At 53.5% G+C, this 14,824-nt stretch overlaps 1 protein-coding gene across 2 annotated transcripts; it reads left to right on the top strand.

The window, feature by feature from the left end:
- Positions 1-4,459: 4,459 nt before the first annotated feature.
- Positions 4,460-14,527, top strand: LCMT2 (leucine carboxyl methyltransferase 2). 2 transcript variants are annotated; one of them, XM_033145672.1, is made up of 13 exons: positions 4,460-4,611; positions 5,986-6,067; positions 6,166-6,349; positions 6,918-7,074; positions 7,307-7,496; positions 7,654-7,761; positions 8,696-8,786; positions 9,654-9,902; positions 10,018-10,248; positions 10,424-10,530; positions 11,526-11,713; positions 12,731-12,866; positions 13,938-14,527. In XM_033145672.1, the coding sequence occupies exons 1-13, from the start codon at positions 4,538-4,540 to the stop codon at positions 14,103-14,105; spliced, it is 1,965 nt and encodes a 654-aa protein (XP_033001563.1). In that variant the 5' UTR covers positions 4,460-4,537; the 3' UTR covers positions 14,106-14,527. The 2 variants fall into 2 exon arrangements, with proteins under 2 accessions (XP_033001563.1, XP_033001564.1); XM_033145673.1 differs by lacking the exon at positions 12,731-12,866 and having other exon boundaries at positions 13,938-14,098.
- The last annotated feature ends 297 nt before the right edge of the window (positions 14,528-14,824 follow it).

The following is a 14,824-nucleotide window of genomic DNA, read 5'->3' as shown; positions in this document are numbered from 1 at the left end:
AGGCTTCTCTAGTGACATCTGAGAAATATCAACAACCTCAGATATGCTGATGACACAACTTTGATGGCAGAAAGTGAGGAGGAATTAAATAACCTTTTAATGAGGGTGAAAGAGGAGAGTGCAAAATATGGTCTGAAGCTCAACATAAAAAAAACTAAGATCATGGCCACTGGTCCCATCACCTCCTGGCAAATAAAAGGGGAAGAAATGGAGGCAGTGAGAGATTTTACTTTCTTGGGCTCCATGATCACTGCAGATGGTGACAGCAGTCACAAAATTAAAAGGCGCCTGCTTCTTGGGAGGAAAGCAATGACAAACCTAGACGGCATCTTAAAAAGCAGAGACATCTCCTTGCCGACAAAGGTCCGTATAGTTAAAGCTATGGTTTTCTCAGTAGTAATGTATAGAAGTGAGAGCTGGATCATAAAGAAGACTGATCGCTGAAGAATTGATGCTTTTGAATTATGGTGCTGGGAGTCCCATGGAGTGCAAAAAGATCAAACTTATCCATCCTTAAAGAAATCAGCCCTGAGTGCTCACTGGAAGGACAGATCCTGAAGTTGAGGCTCCAGTACTTTGGCCACCGCATAAGAAGAGAAGACTCCCTAGAAAAGACCCTGATGTTGGGAAAGATGGAGGGCACAAGGAGAAGGGGACGACAGAGGATGAGATGCTTGGACAGTGTCCTCGAAGCTACTAGCCTGAGTTTGGCCAAACTGCGGGAGGCAGTGAAAGATAGGCGTGCCTGGCGTGCTTTGGTCTATGCGGTCACCAAGAGTCGGACACGACTGAACAACAAAAAAGTGACATACTTGCTCCTTCAGAGGGAGGGCCACCCCATCCAGAACTGGTAACCTGCCTGCCTCTGGGATAAGGGAACCACCTGCCCCAAGGGCCTGTCTTCTGAGGCCCTCATCCAGTTTACCACTGCATCCAGACACTGATCCAGAGCTTTCTTTGCCTCTCCTGGTTCAGATGCCATGGAGAAGAAGAGCAGCAGACCTGTAATGTTGTTGTTGTTGTTCAGTCGTGTCCGACTCTTCGTGACCCCATGGACCAGAGCACGCCAGGCACGCCTATCCTTCACTACCTCTCGCAGTTTGGCCAAACTCATGTTAGTAGCTTCGAGGACACTGTCCAACCATCTCATCCTCTGTCGTCCCCTTCTCCTTGTGCCCTCCATCTTTCCCAACATCAGGGTCTTTTCTAGGGAGTCTTCTCTTCTCATGAGGTGGCCAAAGTACTGGAGCCTCAACTTCAGGATCTGTCCTTCTAGTGAGCACTCAGGGCTGATTTCTTTAAGAATGGATAGGTTTGATCTTCTTGCAGTCCATGGGACTCTCAAGAGTCTCCTCCAGCACCATAATTCAAAAGCATCAATTCTTCGGCGATCAGTCTTCTTTATGGTCCAGCTTTCACTTCCATATATCACTACTGGGAAAACCATAGCTTTAACTATACGGACCTTTGTCGGCAAGGTGATGTCTTTGCTTTTTAAGATGCTGTCTAGGTTTGTCATTGCTTTTCTCCCAAGAAGCAGGTGTCTTCTAATTTCTTGACTGCTGTCACCATCTGCAGTGATCATGGAACCCAAGAAAGTGAAATCTCTCACTGCCTCCATTTCTTCCCCTTCTATTTGCCAGGAGGTGAAGGGACCAGTGGCCATGATCTTAGTTTTTTTTGATGTTGAGCTTCAGACCATATTTTGCGCTCTCCTCTTTCACCCTCATTAAAAGGTTCTTTAATTCCTCCTCACTTTCTGCCATCAAGGTTGTATCATCAGCATATCTGAGGTTGTTGATATTTTTTCCGGCAATCTTAATTCCGGTTTGGGATTCATCCAGCCCAGCCTTTTGCATGATGAATTCTGCATGTAAGTTAAATAAGCAGGGAGACAATATACAGCCTTGTCGTACTCCTTTCCCAATTTTGAACCAATCAGTTATTCCATATCCAGTTCTAACTGTAGCTTCTTGTCCCACATAGAGATTTCTCAGGAGACGGATGAGGTGATCAGGCACTCCCATTTTTTTAAGAACTTGCCATAGTTTGCTGTGGTCGACACAGTCAAATGCTTTTGTGTAGTCAATGAAGCAGAAGTAAATGTTTTTCTGGAACTCTCTAGCTTTCTCCATAATCCAGCGCATGTTTGCAATTTGGTCTCTGGTTCCTCTGCCCCTTCGAAATCCAGCTTGCACTTCTGGGAGTTCTCGGTCCACATACTGCTTAAGCCTGCCTTGTAGAATTTTAAGCATAACCTTGCTAGTGTGTGAATTGAGTGCAATTGTGCAGTAGTTGGAGCATTCTTTGGCACTGCCCTTCTTTGGGATTGGGATGTAGACTGATCTTCTCAAATCCTCTGGCCACTGCTGAGTTTTCCAAACTTGCTGGCATATTGAGTGTAGCACCTTAACAGCATCATCTTTTAAAATTTTAAATAGTTCAGCTGGAATATCATCACTTCCACTGGCCTTGTTGTTAGCAAGGCTTTCTAAGGCCCATATGACTTCACTCTCCAGGATGTCTGGCTCAAGGTCAGCAACCACACTACCTGGGGTGTATGAGACCTCCATATCTTTCTGGTATAATTCCTCAGTGTATTCTTGCCACGTCTTTTTGATGTCTTCTGCTTCTGTTAGGTCCTTTCCACTTTTGTCCTTAATTGTGGTAATCTTTGTACGAAATGTTCCTTTCATATCTCCAATTTTCTTGAACAGATCTCTGGTTTTTCCCATTCTGTTATTTTCCTCTATTTCTTTGCATTGCTCGTTTAGAAAGGCCCTCTTGTCTCTCCTTGCTATTCTTTGGAAATCTGCATTCAATTTCCTGTATCTTTCACTATCTCCCTCGCATTTTGCTTGCCTTCTCTCCCCCGCTATTTGTAAGGCCTCATTGGACAGCCACTTTGCTTTCTTGCATTTCTTTTTCATTGGGATGACCTGTAATACCTTGCCTCAAAATACCAAATGGCTGTCCCCAGTGGCTTCATAAAGATCAGGGTGGTCCAGCTTCACCAAGTGGGCTGCAAGAGTACTTTGACTTGGGATCCGAGCAGTGCACACTGCCTTGAATGCGAGAGGGGGGAGCAAGGCCAAAATCTGGCACACAGCACTCCTCATCATGCCTTCCCACTCCCAAAACCCAGTGCCTCACATACCTGGTTTGGGAAGGCAGCATGAGGGCTGATGGGTGCAGTGTCAAATGTTGCTGAGGGCTGCCAAAAAAGGCCTTGAGGGCCGCATGTTCGACCACCCTGATATGGATCCTAATTAGCATTAGGGAGATGATATGTTGGTTGTTGCCTTTGTCCATGGAGTTTTCTTGGCAGGGATACTGGAGTGGCTTGCCAGTTCCTCCTCCAGGTGGATCACATTTGGTCCAAACTCTCCACTATGACCTGTCCATCTTGACCTGTCCATAGCTTCCCTGAGTAATTCAAGCCCCTTCGCCACGACAAGGCAGTGATCCATGAAGGGGACAACAGAGGATGAGATGGTTGGACAGTGTTCTTGAAGCTACTAACATGAGTTTGGCCAAACTGCGAGAGGCAGTGAAGGATAGGCGTGCCTGGCGTGCTCTGGTTCATGGGGTCACGAAGAGTCGGACACGACTGAACAACAACAACATGTTGGTTGTTGGGTGGCATGCATCTGTCTCAGGAGACAGCATAGGAGTGTGCCTTCAGGGGTGAAGTCAAACCGTTGGAGTTACAATGCCTGCTGTGGCTGTAAAGACTGGTGCAGGAGAGGCCTGTTTTGTTGCATCTGGGGCAGATGAAGGTGTCCGGTTGTGCTGCTGCACATGCACCATGGCGGTGGTTCTCTCTGCGCTCCTTCCAGCGGTCGCTTCTCCTCTGGGCACTGCTGTGGATGCAGGACCTCACTGTCAGTCTCCAGGCACTGCGGGATTGGATAATGCCCTGCAGAAACCCACAGCCCAGGTGCGAGGGGGCTGAGCAGATGCAAAGGGAACCAGCAACACTGCGCCTGGCCTCCCTCCCACTGACGTCCAAACCCTGGATCTAGTGGATCTAGTGAACCGGCGTCGTCCAGGAACACCTGCAGCCGCTCACCCCCCCCCCCCTGCCCACGGAAGAGCTGCTGGTCCCTGCTCTCCGGCTATGGCCGCCCCTGGGGGCGGCTTTGTAAGGCGAGGACGCAGCCTGGCCCCGTCCTGGGGGGTCTCCGAGGGGGCACCCCCTCCCAAGACCTGCTTCGGGGCTCGGGGCCAAAAACCCGGAAGCCCAACTCCCCAGGCTCCGCCCCAGTTAGGAGCGACCAGGAAGTCCCGCCTCCGGAGCAGCGGAGCGGGCGGGGCTAGCGGTTGGCTTGTTCCGGCGGCGCCCAGTCGGTCTGGGCACGTGGGAGAATTGCCGGGCAAGGCGCTGAGCAGCTGCTTCCGCCTCGGCGAGGTCGCGCTCATGGGCGGGCGGCGGCGGCGGCGGGAGCAAGAGGCGGCCTCTCCGCCCGCGCCCCCGTTCCGGCGGGTCCTGTCCACGGGGGGCAGCAGCGCCGCCAGCAAGAGGTCGGCCGCCGCTATGGGCTACACGCGCGACCGCTTCGCGCTCCGCATGGCGCCCGCGGGAGGCCGCCGCGCCCCCATCATCCACCGGTGAGCGAGCCCGGAGCCGGGTCTGGCTTCCCGTCGAGCGCAGGGGCGCCCCTGAGCGCCTCCCCCGGGGCGGCCCACGGCCTTTGTCAGCTCCTTCGTGAGCTTGCCTAAGGCTCTCTTGAAGCTGCTCCCAAATACTTTAGAGTCGTTTTCTCACAAGAAGCATTGAGATAGAATCCTAGAACTGTAGAGTTGGAAAGGACTCAAGGGTCATCCAGTCCAGCCCCCTAACAGACGCTCATCTGCTTGAAAACCTTCAAGGAAGGTGATTCCTCTCTAGAGAGCGGTCTAGCGCTGGCCCCCGAGGGTGAGGTGAGCAGGTGGTGTGTTCCTGGCTGAAGCTACTTGTTAACAAGGCAGTCCCGTTAACTCTTCTCAAGATATTGCTGTTGGTCCATCTTTTATGAATGAATTGCGCTGTATGAAGTTCTTCCTTCTGCCCTGCATCTCCCAGCGCCCACCTCACCCGGTGGCCTCCTTGGGTTTCAGTTTTGTGAGAGGAGAGAGGGAGAAGAGCTTCTCTCTCCTCCCTCTAGGCTCTGCATAGACCTAGACATCTTTCTCGTCAACACTCGTCCACCTTTTCCGTGGGTTAAAAAGCCCTCATGGGGGACGGATAAAGGAGCCCCACTTTGCTACCTGTTGACTGTGTGAAACAAATGCCACAGTCATAGGAAGAAACCTCTGGCATTTGCTAGGAATCGCAAGTGGGGAGGGGAGAGAGTTGCTGTGCTCAGGGTCTCCTTGTGGGCTTCCTAGATCCTGTGGGAACAGGATGCAGGGTAGGCCTTCTTTGGCCTGATCTGGAAGCCAAGCTCTTCTTGTTTACTTTTTGCATATGTTTATATTGTGCCATTAAAAGACAGGAACTGGCTTTTCCTTTTCCCATCCGGAAAAGCAACTGGAAGAGAAGCCAAAACATGCCTGTTCTGGAACAAAGTATAGCCTGCATTGTCCATGACCACAAAAAGTTCATACGCAGCAGCCCTGAGGACTTCTTTCATGATAGCCCATCTCCAGCTGAGCTCTTCTGAAGTCTGTAATGGGATATCAAGTATAAAACTAGAGGTGAACTCCATGTGCATCTTCTGTGGCATGTGGGCAGGAAACTGCCGGCACTAGAGCCACTTGGTTTATTTACTTACATGGCTTGCATTCCACTCAATTGTCAATGTCTTGTGGGTGGGTAATAGTGACTGCTGTATGCACCGGTGGTGAAAGAAATGTACCTGAAAATCTCACATAACCATGTGAACAGCCCACATATCTCCAATGTGGCAGCTGCTGCTGTGTAGGACATGTGGATGGTTGTTCCTTCCTTATTTGAAATTTCTATATGCCGCCCTCCATTACTTCCTATGTTCTCTCTCATAGGGGCTACTATGTCCGGGCCCAGGCAGTGGAACACTGTGTCCGGGCATTCCTGCTCAGCACTCATGGCTGCCCTCTAAGGCAGGTAAGCTGGGGGTGGGCAGAGAGCAGCCGCCACCCCTGTTGCTGCGGAGGATTTTGCTGTGTGGTGGGTGCTGATGTTGCAAACTCCTTTCCCTGCAGATCATCTCCTTGGGCGCAGGCTTTGACTCCCTCTTCTTCTTCCTCAAGAGCGAGGGGCTTCTGTGCCACACAGTGGTCTTTGAGGTTGATTTTCCAGACGTGGTGGGCCCTAAAGCAGCCCTCATCAGGGGAACGGAGGAACTGATCACCCTGGTGGGGAACGACGCTTCTGCACAGGCTCTGGGTATGGCGGTTAGCCATCTTGCCAGTCTCCACACACAGTGAGGCCAGCCCATGTGTGTACTTGATGGGTCTGATATGTGTTGATTCTGTGACATTTCCAAGGGGGACATAGGTAGGCCCCCTGACTACAGGCGACTCTGCTTCAGACAGCCCAGGAGAAAGAAGTAGTAGGTGGTGGATGCTGGAGCCAGGCAGGGACATCGTTAGCAGGGTTGCACACCAACCAGGCAGGGCAGCAGAGTCAGGGCTGAACATGTGGTGGTTACTGGCATTTTGGACAGCCCAGTACTAGGTGCCTGATGGCAGGTATTCAGTGGCAGTTCTGGCAACAGCGATATGCGCACTGGGCAGAGCAGAGTGGCCTGCTTAATGTTCGCTGGATGTGTGTGTGCAAAGCTGTCTTTCCTTCCTCACCTGCAAGGCTCATCTCCCGGCAGCCTGGCACTGTTCTTGCCCATCCCCCTTGTACGAGGAAGGGTCACAGTCACTTTGTGGATGGCAGTGAGGAGCACCTCTCTGTCGGGGCTCCAGGAGGTGACAAGTGGCGGCTCTGTGACTTCTTTTCCCAGGAACGGCTGCTTTTTCCGGAGAGGATTACAGGCTCTTGGGAGTGGACCTCTCTGAGCTGCCAAGGCTGGAAGAAGCCTTGCACAGGGCAGGACTGGACCCCAAAGTCCCCACAATGCTGCTGGCTGAAGTGGTGCTCACCTACATGGAGGTGGAGAGGTTTGTGGAATGCACTTTCCCTCTTGTGTCTCCTTGGCTGCCTGCGGGGCAACAGGCTGTTGTCCTGACATAACATTCATAACAGCAAATGGTTATGTGCGCTCTGAGGGGACGTTGCTTGGCTCTACAACTCCGTTTGGTGGGCCTGGCCATAAGAGAAGCTTTGTTAGATCGGACCAAAGCAGGTTTGGTTGTGAAGAGCTCCGCCTTCCCCTCCTTTGGTGCCTTCCAGGTCAGATGCCCTGGTCCAGTGGGCTGCTGGACACTTCCTGCATGCGTGGTTCATACTGTATGAACAGATTCATCCCGAAGACCCCTTTGGGCGCATCATGCAGAATCACTTCAGCCGGCTCAACTTCCACCTTCGTTCCCTGGCCCAGTACCCCAACTGTAAGGCCCAGCAGACCCGATTCCTTCAGAGGGTGAGTGCACGGGACTCAGGTGAGATGGAGGCAGGAAAGAGGGAGGTCCTGTCTTTGGCAGAAGGTGGGGGGCAGCTGAAGAAAGTGGCCTGTGGGAGCTGCTGCTGCTGCTGCTCAGGGCTGAGCGCTACTCTCTGTGCTCTGCTGCTCTTTCCAGGGCTGGACGGAATGCAGCATTGTCAACATGAATGAGTTCTACAGCCACGTTGTCCTTGGAGAGGAACGGAAGAGGATCCAAGCCCTGGAGCCTTTTGATGAGTTTGAGGTAACTGGCTAGGGCAGAGGCCCAGAGCCAGGTGCTTCTCTTCGGGCTGCAGTGGGGCATGGGCTTCAGTAGGTGCCTGAGAGTCCCAGGAAAGGGCCAGACTGGTGGTCTTCAGAGCTGCATGAAGTGAAAAGGCCTGCCCAGAGCTTTGCCAGTGCTGGCTGGCCTTATTCCAGGGGTGGGGGGTGCCAGGGAGCCTCTGATAGCCAGCTGGTGCCGGAAGCACCAAGCACTTCCAGAAGAGCATGGGGAAAATCTGCCTAGAAGTGCCTCTCTGTCCCCAGGATCCAGAGAGGCAAAAACACCTGGGGACCTGCTGGCCAAGGTCTTAAGAACCCTAAGGAGAAGCTGCTGGGTCATCTCATCTAGCCTTCTGTTCTCATAGCCTGGGGGAAACCAGGGAGTGGACCAGAGCCCCCTCCCCTCCTGTGGTATCCAGCAACTGGAAGCATGCCCACCCTGGCAGCTCCTCTCAGCAGGGTCCCCTTTTAAACTACAACTCCCCCCCCCCCACACTTGTCCTTTCTGGAGACTTCTGTTGTGGTCACTTCCTGGGCCAAAGGGCTCTGAGTGCATTAAGCCGGCTACTGTGTCTGCTCTGCGAAAGGGGCATAGGCTTCTTGGAGCAGTTCTGTGCGAGTCCTTTGGGAAGAACCTCCCACTTGGGACCTCGCAGGTCTCTGCCTTTCCAGCAGCTCCTTGCTGTGGGGCTGGATTTTAGGGTGCTGTACAAATGTCAAGTGGGCTGTGGAAGTGGGTAGCTTTTTCATTAAATTAGCTCAATGTTTGACAGAGTTCCTTGTGGCACTTTGCTTGGCGAACAGTTTGTGTGTGGGCTGGACAGTAATATCAGGTGGACTCACAGAGGAAGGTTTGAGTGGGAAACAGAAGTTGGACAAGGCAAGTGACTCCTCGTCCTGCTCTTTCTGTGCAGGAATGGCACCTGAAGTGCTCCCACTATTTCATCCTTGTGGCCTCCAAAGGAGAGACACCATCTCCAAATCTTCTGTTTCCTGGCCTGGAAGGTAAAAACTCAGCAGCCCATTTGTGGGTAGTGGGTGGGGTTGGAGCCAGGACATTTTGCCACTAGAGGCAAAGCAGAAATGTCAGCCGTGCCACTGCCATGCACCTGCCCAGTGGTGCTGGGTGGGCATGAGGTGGGTGCACAGAGGGGATGTTGCCCTCATCCCCCCCCCCCCCGTGTTTTGGCAGGGTATCGCCCTCTTTCCTCAGTTTCTGGGGAGGGGGCTGGGCTGGGCAACTGATTCAGAGTGGAGCAGCAGCAGCAGCCTAGCAGAGTCAGAGGCCCCTGGGTCCTGTGGCCGGCCGGCTACTTTCTAGCCAGGCGAAGGCAGCCTAGATGTGTTGGGCTTACCAGAAGCCCAGGAGGCCAAGGCTCATCCCTGGATACCAGTCTCCAGGAAGAAGAAGCCGGGGTGGGTGGGGGGTGCTGATGTCCAGAAAGTGCAGTCTTGAGAGGAGAATGGAACTGGGGAGGAAGGCAAAGGAGAAGAGTGTTGGGGCATTGGCTGACTGGTAGCTGCCTGTTTGGACCCTGGCAAGAAGAGGCAGGATGAGAGTTCCTCGGGGCATGCAGTCAACCTAGGGAGAGACTCCAGTGCTGCCAAAACAGTTCAGGGGCAGGAAGTTCAGAGCTGTCAGGAGAGTTGTCCTGAAAAACCAGGGGACTCTGCCGTGGTGGTGCATTTGGGCCTGGTGCCCTGTGGGATTCCCTCCTGGGCAGATACTCCATTTCCTGAGAAGGTGGTGATGCCACGTGGGCCTGGCCTGGGGTGACTTAGATGTGTGCAGCCCTTGTACTGTGGGCTTCCTTGTAGTGCCTCTGCTGCCAGTGACACTGCCTGCCCCCCCACCCTGTCTCTCCCCTTCAGCCTCCCTGACTCACTCTCTGCCATGTTTTGCTGGGACTGTTGCTGCATCTGCTTGTGCACCTGTCTCTGGCCTGAGGCGCTATGGCCACCGCTCTGTGATCATTGCCCCCCACGTGATCCTGACCACTGGAGGTTTTGGGGACCACGGGGGACGTCACTGTCGCCTGACAGAGCTGCATGCCTTGATCAAGCAGAAGGATGCCTGGCAAGGAAGCAGTGTGACCTTGGCCGAGCCAGGAGAAGCCTGGGGTGAGTTGGCAGAGGCTCTCTCTGCATCAGTGACTGCATGCCTCCTCCTCTGTGACTTGCCTAGCCTCCCTTGGGGACAGCAATCTGAGCTCAGTTGCATCTGCTTCCTCTGCAGACGGCCGGCTCTTCCACACCTTGACTCTTCTGCAGGCAGGCTGGGCGGTGGTGTTTGGGGGGCGCTGGTCCCCGGTGAGGCCTGCTCTGGAAGTGCATTGCCTGAGAGTGTTGGAGTCTGCCAGCGCCTCCACCTCTGGCACTCTTCGTGTGGAGCTGACTCGGCTGCTGCCTGTCAAGGACCTGCCTTTGCCCCGCTGGAGACACACGGCAACCAAAGTTGTGCATCAAGGTGGGTGGGAGGCTCTCTCTGGTCTGCAGCCCTTGGAAGAGGCAGTTTAAGATTCCCATGGGAAACTCGGGGCAGCCTCCTCCCTCCCTCCAGCAGGGCCTTAATAGTTTTCCTGCACCTTAGGGGATCCCAGGGAGGGGGCAGGACTCCATTCTGACCTCCTGCTCTTTTCCAGGTGAGGCGTACCTGTTTGTCTATGGGGGCTGTTGCTCCAGCCAGGCTGTGCTGGCAGATTGGTGCTTCCTGCGCCTGAAGGAGGAGGGGGAGCTCTCTTGCCAGCAGGTAGGAGGCAGGGCAGGGCCCTCCTTTGATCCTGGGTGGAGCCTGCGTTCATCGGTCCCCATTCGAGTGACCCTGTCAACTGCTTCATTGGTGAAGGTCCCGTGGGTGGAGTTAGGGAAAAGAGACTTTCCCAAAACCTCAATCTCATTCCCATAATTGCTTGCCAATCAGAACAGGAAGAAGTTTGGGTGCTGTGGTGCTTTCTATGCAAGCAACCTGCAAAGTTTGCTTCTTTGCTGCATTTTTATTGTGCCTTTCAAGGTGCTTTGGGGAGTGCACATGTTATCTTCACAACAACCCTGTGAGGCAGGCTAGGCTGACAAATGGTGCCTGACCTGAGATCACTCAGCAGGAGCCATAGCTGACTGCGTTTCCCTCAGCCTTTTAGTCTGACCCTCTAACCATCCAAACACAACTTTGGCTTGAAACTGGAGAGTCTGGGACACCCCCCCCCCCACCGCCTGTGCCTCCTCTTTTGCCACTGAGAAGGCCTCTCCCCATGTGTCCCCCTTTGGCTCCCAGTCCAGCAGCCCCTTCTCTTTACACATGTCCCCAACCAGTCACTGTGGATGGGGAAACAGGCTGCCCCTTCCATGCCTGCCACCCGCTCACCTGAAGGATGCAGTCTGCTCCATCTGGGAAGGCTTACTGGGTCTGGGCAAGATCTGCAACTTGCAAAAGGACCTACACATCTTCTAGAAACGAGAGCATCTTGTAGAAAGGGCGGGAGGTGCGAGTGCTAACAAAGCAACTCATGCCTTTATGGAATACGGCTGAAGTTGGTGATTTTGGGAAAGCCCTCTTCTCTTGGCACCTGCTCTCTGGTGGCTCTTGGCTGCTGCACCAGAACAGCCTTTTCATGCTCTGCTTCTGGGGGTGGGATGTGCAGGGGGCTTGCTTGGTGTGTGGGGGGGAAAGCGTATGCTCATGAGTCCCTGTCCTTTGGGGAAAGGGTGCTGCCTGCTCACTCCTTCCCTTCTGCTTCTCGGCCTTAGATTCCTGTGGATGGACCTGTCCCAGCTGGCCGCCACTCCCACAGCGCCTGTGGCTGGGCAGGTGGGGTGCTCATCGCAGGGGGTCTGGATGCAGCAGAGCAGCCTCTGGGCACCATCCTCTTTCTGAGGCCAGCTGGGAAAGGCTTTCAGTGGCACTCAGTGGAGACCCACCCGCCAGTCACTCCCAGGTAAACTCCCTCCCTCCCTCCCTCCTTGGAGCATCTCTGCATCAGGCAGGTGGCAGTTGCAGGTCCCATGGGGGGGCGGGGGCTTCTCCCCTTCTCAGGCAAATACCCAGAGACCAGAACCAAGTTGTGGTGCTGTGAGGTTGTGGGACAGCCCTCCCCCCAGAGGCTTCTTGTCAGGTCTCCTGCTCTGCCCTGGCCCCAAAGGCCCCCAAACCTCCAACAGACTTTGCCCCCATCTGGCAATTTGAGCCACCTGAGCCCTCTGCCAGTGTGGTGTAGTGGTTAAGAGTGGTAGACTCGTTATCTGGGGAACTGGGTTCGTGTCTCTGCTCCTCCACATGCAGCTGCTGGGTGACCTTGGGCTAGTCACACTTCTTTGAAGTCTCTCAGCCCCACTCACCTCACAGAGTGTTTGTTGTGGGGGAGGAAGGGAAAGGAGAATGTTAGCCGCTTTGAGACTCCTTCGGGTAGTGAAAAGCGGGATATCAAATCCAAACTCTTCTTCTTCTGCGCCTTGGCTCAGAAGTACATCCCACTGTGTTTACTGAGTCTAGCAAAAGGGAATTCCTATTACCAGGGTGCCATGTCTGGTCAGGATGGAGCAAAGTGGCGCTGGCAGCAGAAGTCGTTACTTGAGAATTGCAAGGCACAGACTTGTAGCTATCAGTGAAATCAGTTATTTTATAAAATCAAAATGCAAGTTGGGCTCAAGAGGCTCCCATTGAAATCTAGCCTTGAAATCCTGCCTGTTCAGGATTGGTTGCAAGGGCTCTTGGGCTGCTTCTCAGACCAAAAGAGCAGACCAACTTGGATGTCCTAGTTCAGGCGACTGATGGAGCAATGGTGTCTGGGGTCAAGGGGCAGGCAGAGAAATCCTTGGAGCGACCCACTTGCACCCTGTTTGCTGCTGGTTGGAGTGTTGGGGGCTTTTGGTTCTAGGAAGATGGAGGTAGCCTGGCACTGTTTCCTCCGCTCAAGTGAGGGCTGCTGCTGCCCCCCTCCCTTCCCTCCATCCAGGTACTCACACACAGCCCATGTGCATCGGGGGCGGCTGTTGCTGGTGGGCGGCGTCTGGTTCCATGCCCCATCTGTGCCTGGCGTCACTGTGATTGATCTGGCAACGGGACTCACGGCGGAGTATTACATTGACACAGTGAGTTGCTGGTGTGGGAGATATGTGTTAGGGGAAGGGTGCTTCTGCTGCCTCCAGGTTCACTTACCTGCTTCTCCTAATCACACCTTGAAGCAGGATCCCACCCTTATGCCTTACTGAGAGTCACACTATTGATCTGTCTAGCTCATTGCTGTATACACTGCCTTTTCCAGGCTGCAGGATTGAAACGGGAAGTGCAGGTTTTGCGTCTCCGCTCCTCCACATGCAACTGCTGGGTGACCTTGGGCTAGTCACACTTCTTTGAAGTCTCTCAGCCTTACTCACCTCAGAGTGTTTGTTGTGGGGGAGGAAGGAAGGGAAAGGAGAATGTTAGCCGCTTTGAGACTCCTTCGGGTAGTGATAAAGCGGGATATCAAATCCAAACTCTTCTTCTTCTTCTTCTTCTTCTTTTTCTTCTTCTTCATGCGGGCATCCCTGGAAGGCAGTTCCAAGCACAGGAGGCAGGCAGGGAGAACAGGGTGGAGTCTTCTGGGGAGCAGGAGGGCTGAGGGGTTGGTAGCACAGGAGCAAAGGTCACTGGCAGAGATGTACCAAAATCTATGAGCGGAGAGAGAAGCTGGGGCAAAGCCACAGTGGGTGAGTCGTGAAGAGGAGGACAAGGAGTTTGTGCTGATTCCAGGGCAGAGCAGGAGGCCTTTAAGGAGGGGAGGCATGGCAGGGGGATGGACTGGGTGACCCTTTGGGTCCCTTTCAAGTGTCTGATTCCAAAAGAGTGGGAGGATGTTGGCAGCCATGTGCTGATATACACGAGGAGACCAAGACTAGAGGTGGGAATGTGCCTGGGGTTATCCAGGCAAGGGCCGTTGAGGAAGGGAAGGGTTGTATCCTTGCAAGGGCTGGCATTGCTCCTGCCAGATGCTTTTGGCTTCTCTCTTCCTCTCCCGCCACCAGCAAAGCAGGAGCTGGCCACCTGCCTCCCCACAATCTCCTTCCCCAGAGTGGGGGGCGAGTGAGGCAGGAGGAGCCCCTGTGTGCATCTGTTGGCTGCCACATCTGGCCCCTTTTGCCAGCCTGGCTCCTGATGCCATCCTCACCCCTCTTCTTTACCAGGCATCTCTGGAGTGGCCTCTGATGTTGCACAACCACAGCAGCATCTTCCTGCCAGACGAAGAGGAGCTTCTTCTTCTTGGAGGTGGCGGCAACTGCTTCTCCTTTGGAACACATCTGAACTGCCATCCTGTCCGCCTGGCCCTGGCTAGTATTTGGAGTGAGCCGTGAAGCCCTGAGTGGACCTGAGAGGATGTGGTCAGCAGAAGGGAAAGAGGTTGCCCTGCCCTGGCTTGGTCAGGGCGAAGTGTGTGGGGGGGGGCAGGGCAGGGCAATGCCCACCCACTCTCCACACGTGGCATGTGGCTGTTCGCTCTTTCTGTCCCAGGGAAGTTGATGAGCCTCTTGGCAAGAAGATGTTATTTGCTCAGAGGTCAAATGATGGTGGGAGGGAAGGAAGCAGGGCCAATGGAGGTTTGGGGCAGCTGTCCTGTGTTCCCAACCATAGGAAAGGGGCTTCTTAGATTGGGGAAGAATCGATGAATGAAGGCAAAAGAATAAATAAATTCTGCTCTCCCCAGGGAGGCTCGCTTGACACCTTCCCTACACAGCTTTAGGTGCCAGGTAAAAACATTCCTCTAAGGCCTTTTAAACTGGGGGTGAGTGGGTGGGTACTGTTTTGTTATTATGTCATGCATTTTATACTGTAAACTACTATTTGAGCTTTGGATGAAGGGTGGTATAGGAATTTAATTAAGAAATAATAAACTGACTCATTCCTAGCCCAAATCTAGTAGTTGTATGCTCAAGCCATGGGTGATGCTCACATTCATGCCAAAGGGTAGTTTTTAAAAACTTAAGAAAACTTGGGCTTTGTGTTTTCTTAACAAAATGCAATGAGATGGGGTGGGAGAGAGAGAGAGAGAGAGAGAGAGAGAGAGAGAGAGAGA

This window comes from Lacerta agilis, chromosome 4, assembly GCF_009819535.1.
Source record: "Lacerta agilis isolate rLacAgi1 chromosome 4, rLacAgi1.pri, whole genome shotgun sequence".
Lineage (NCBI taxonomy): Eukaryota > Metazoa > Chordata > Lepidosauria > Squamata > Lacertidae > Lacerta > Lacerta agilis.
Note: the sequence above shows the minus strand (reverse complement) of the source record. Positions and strands in the feature narration are given on the sequence as shown.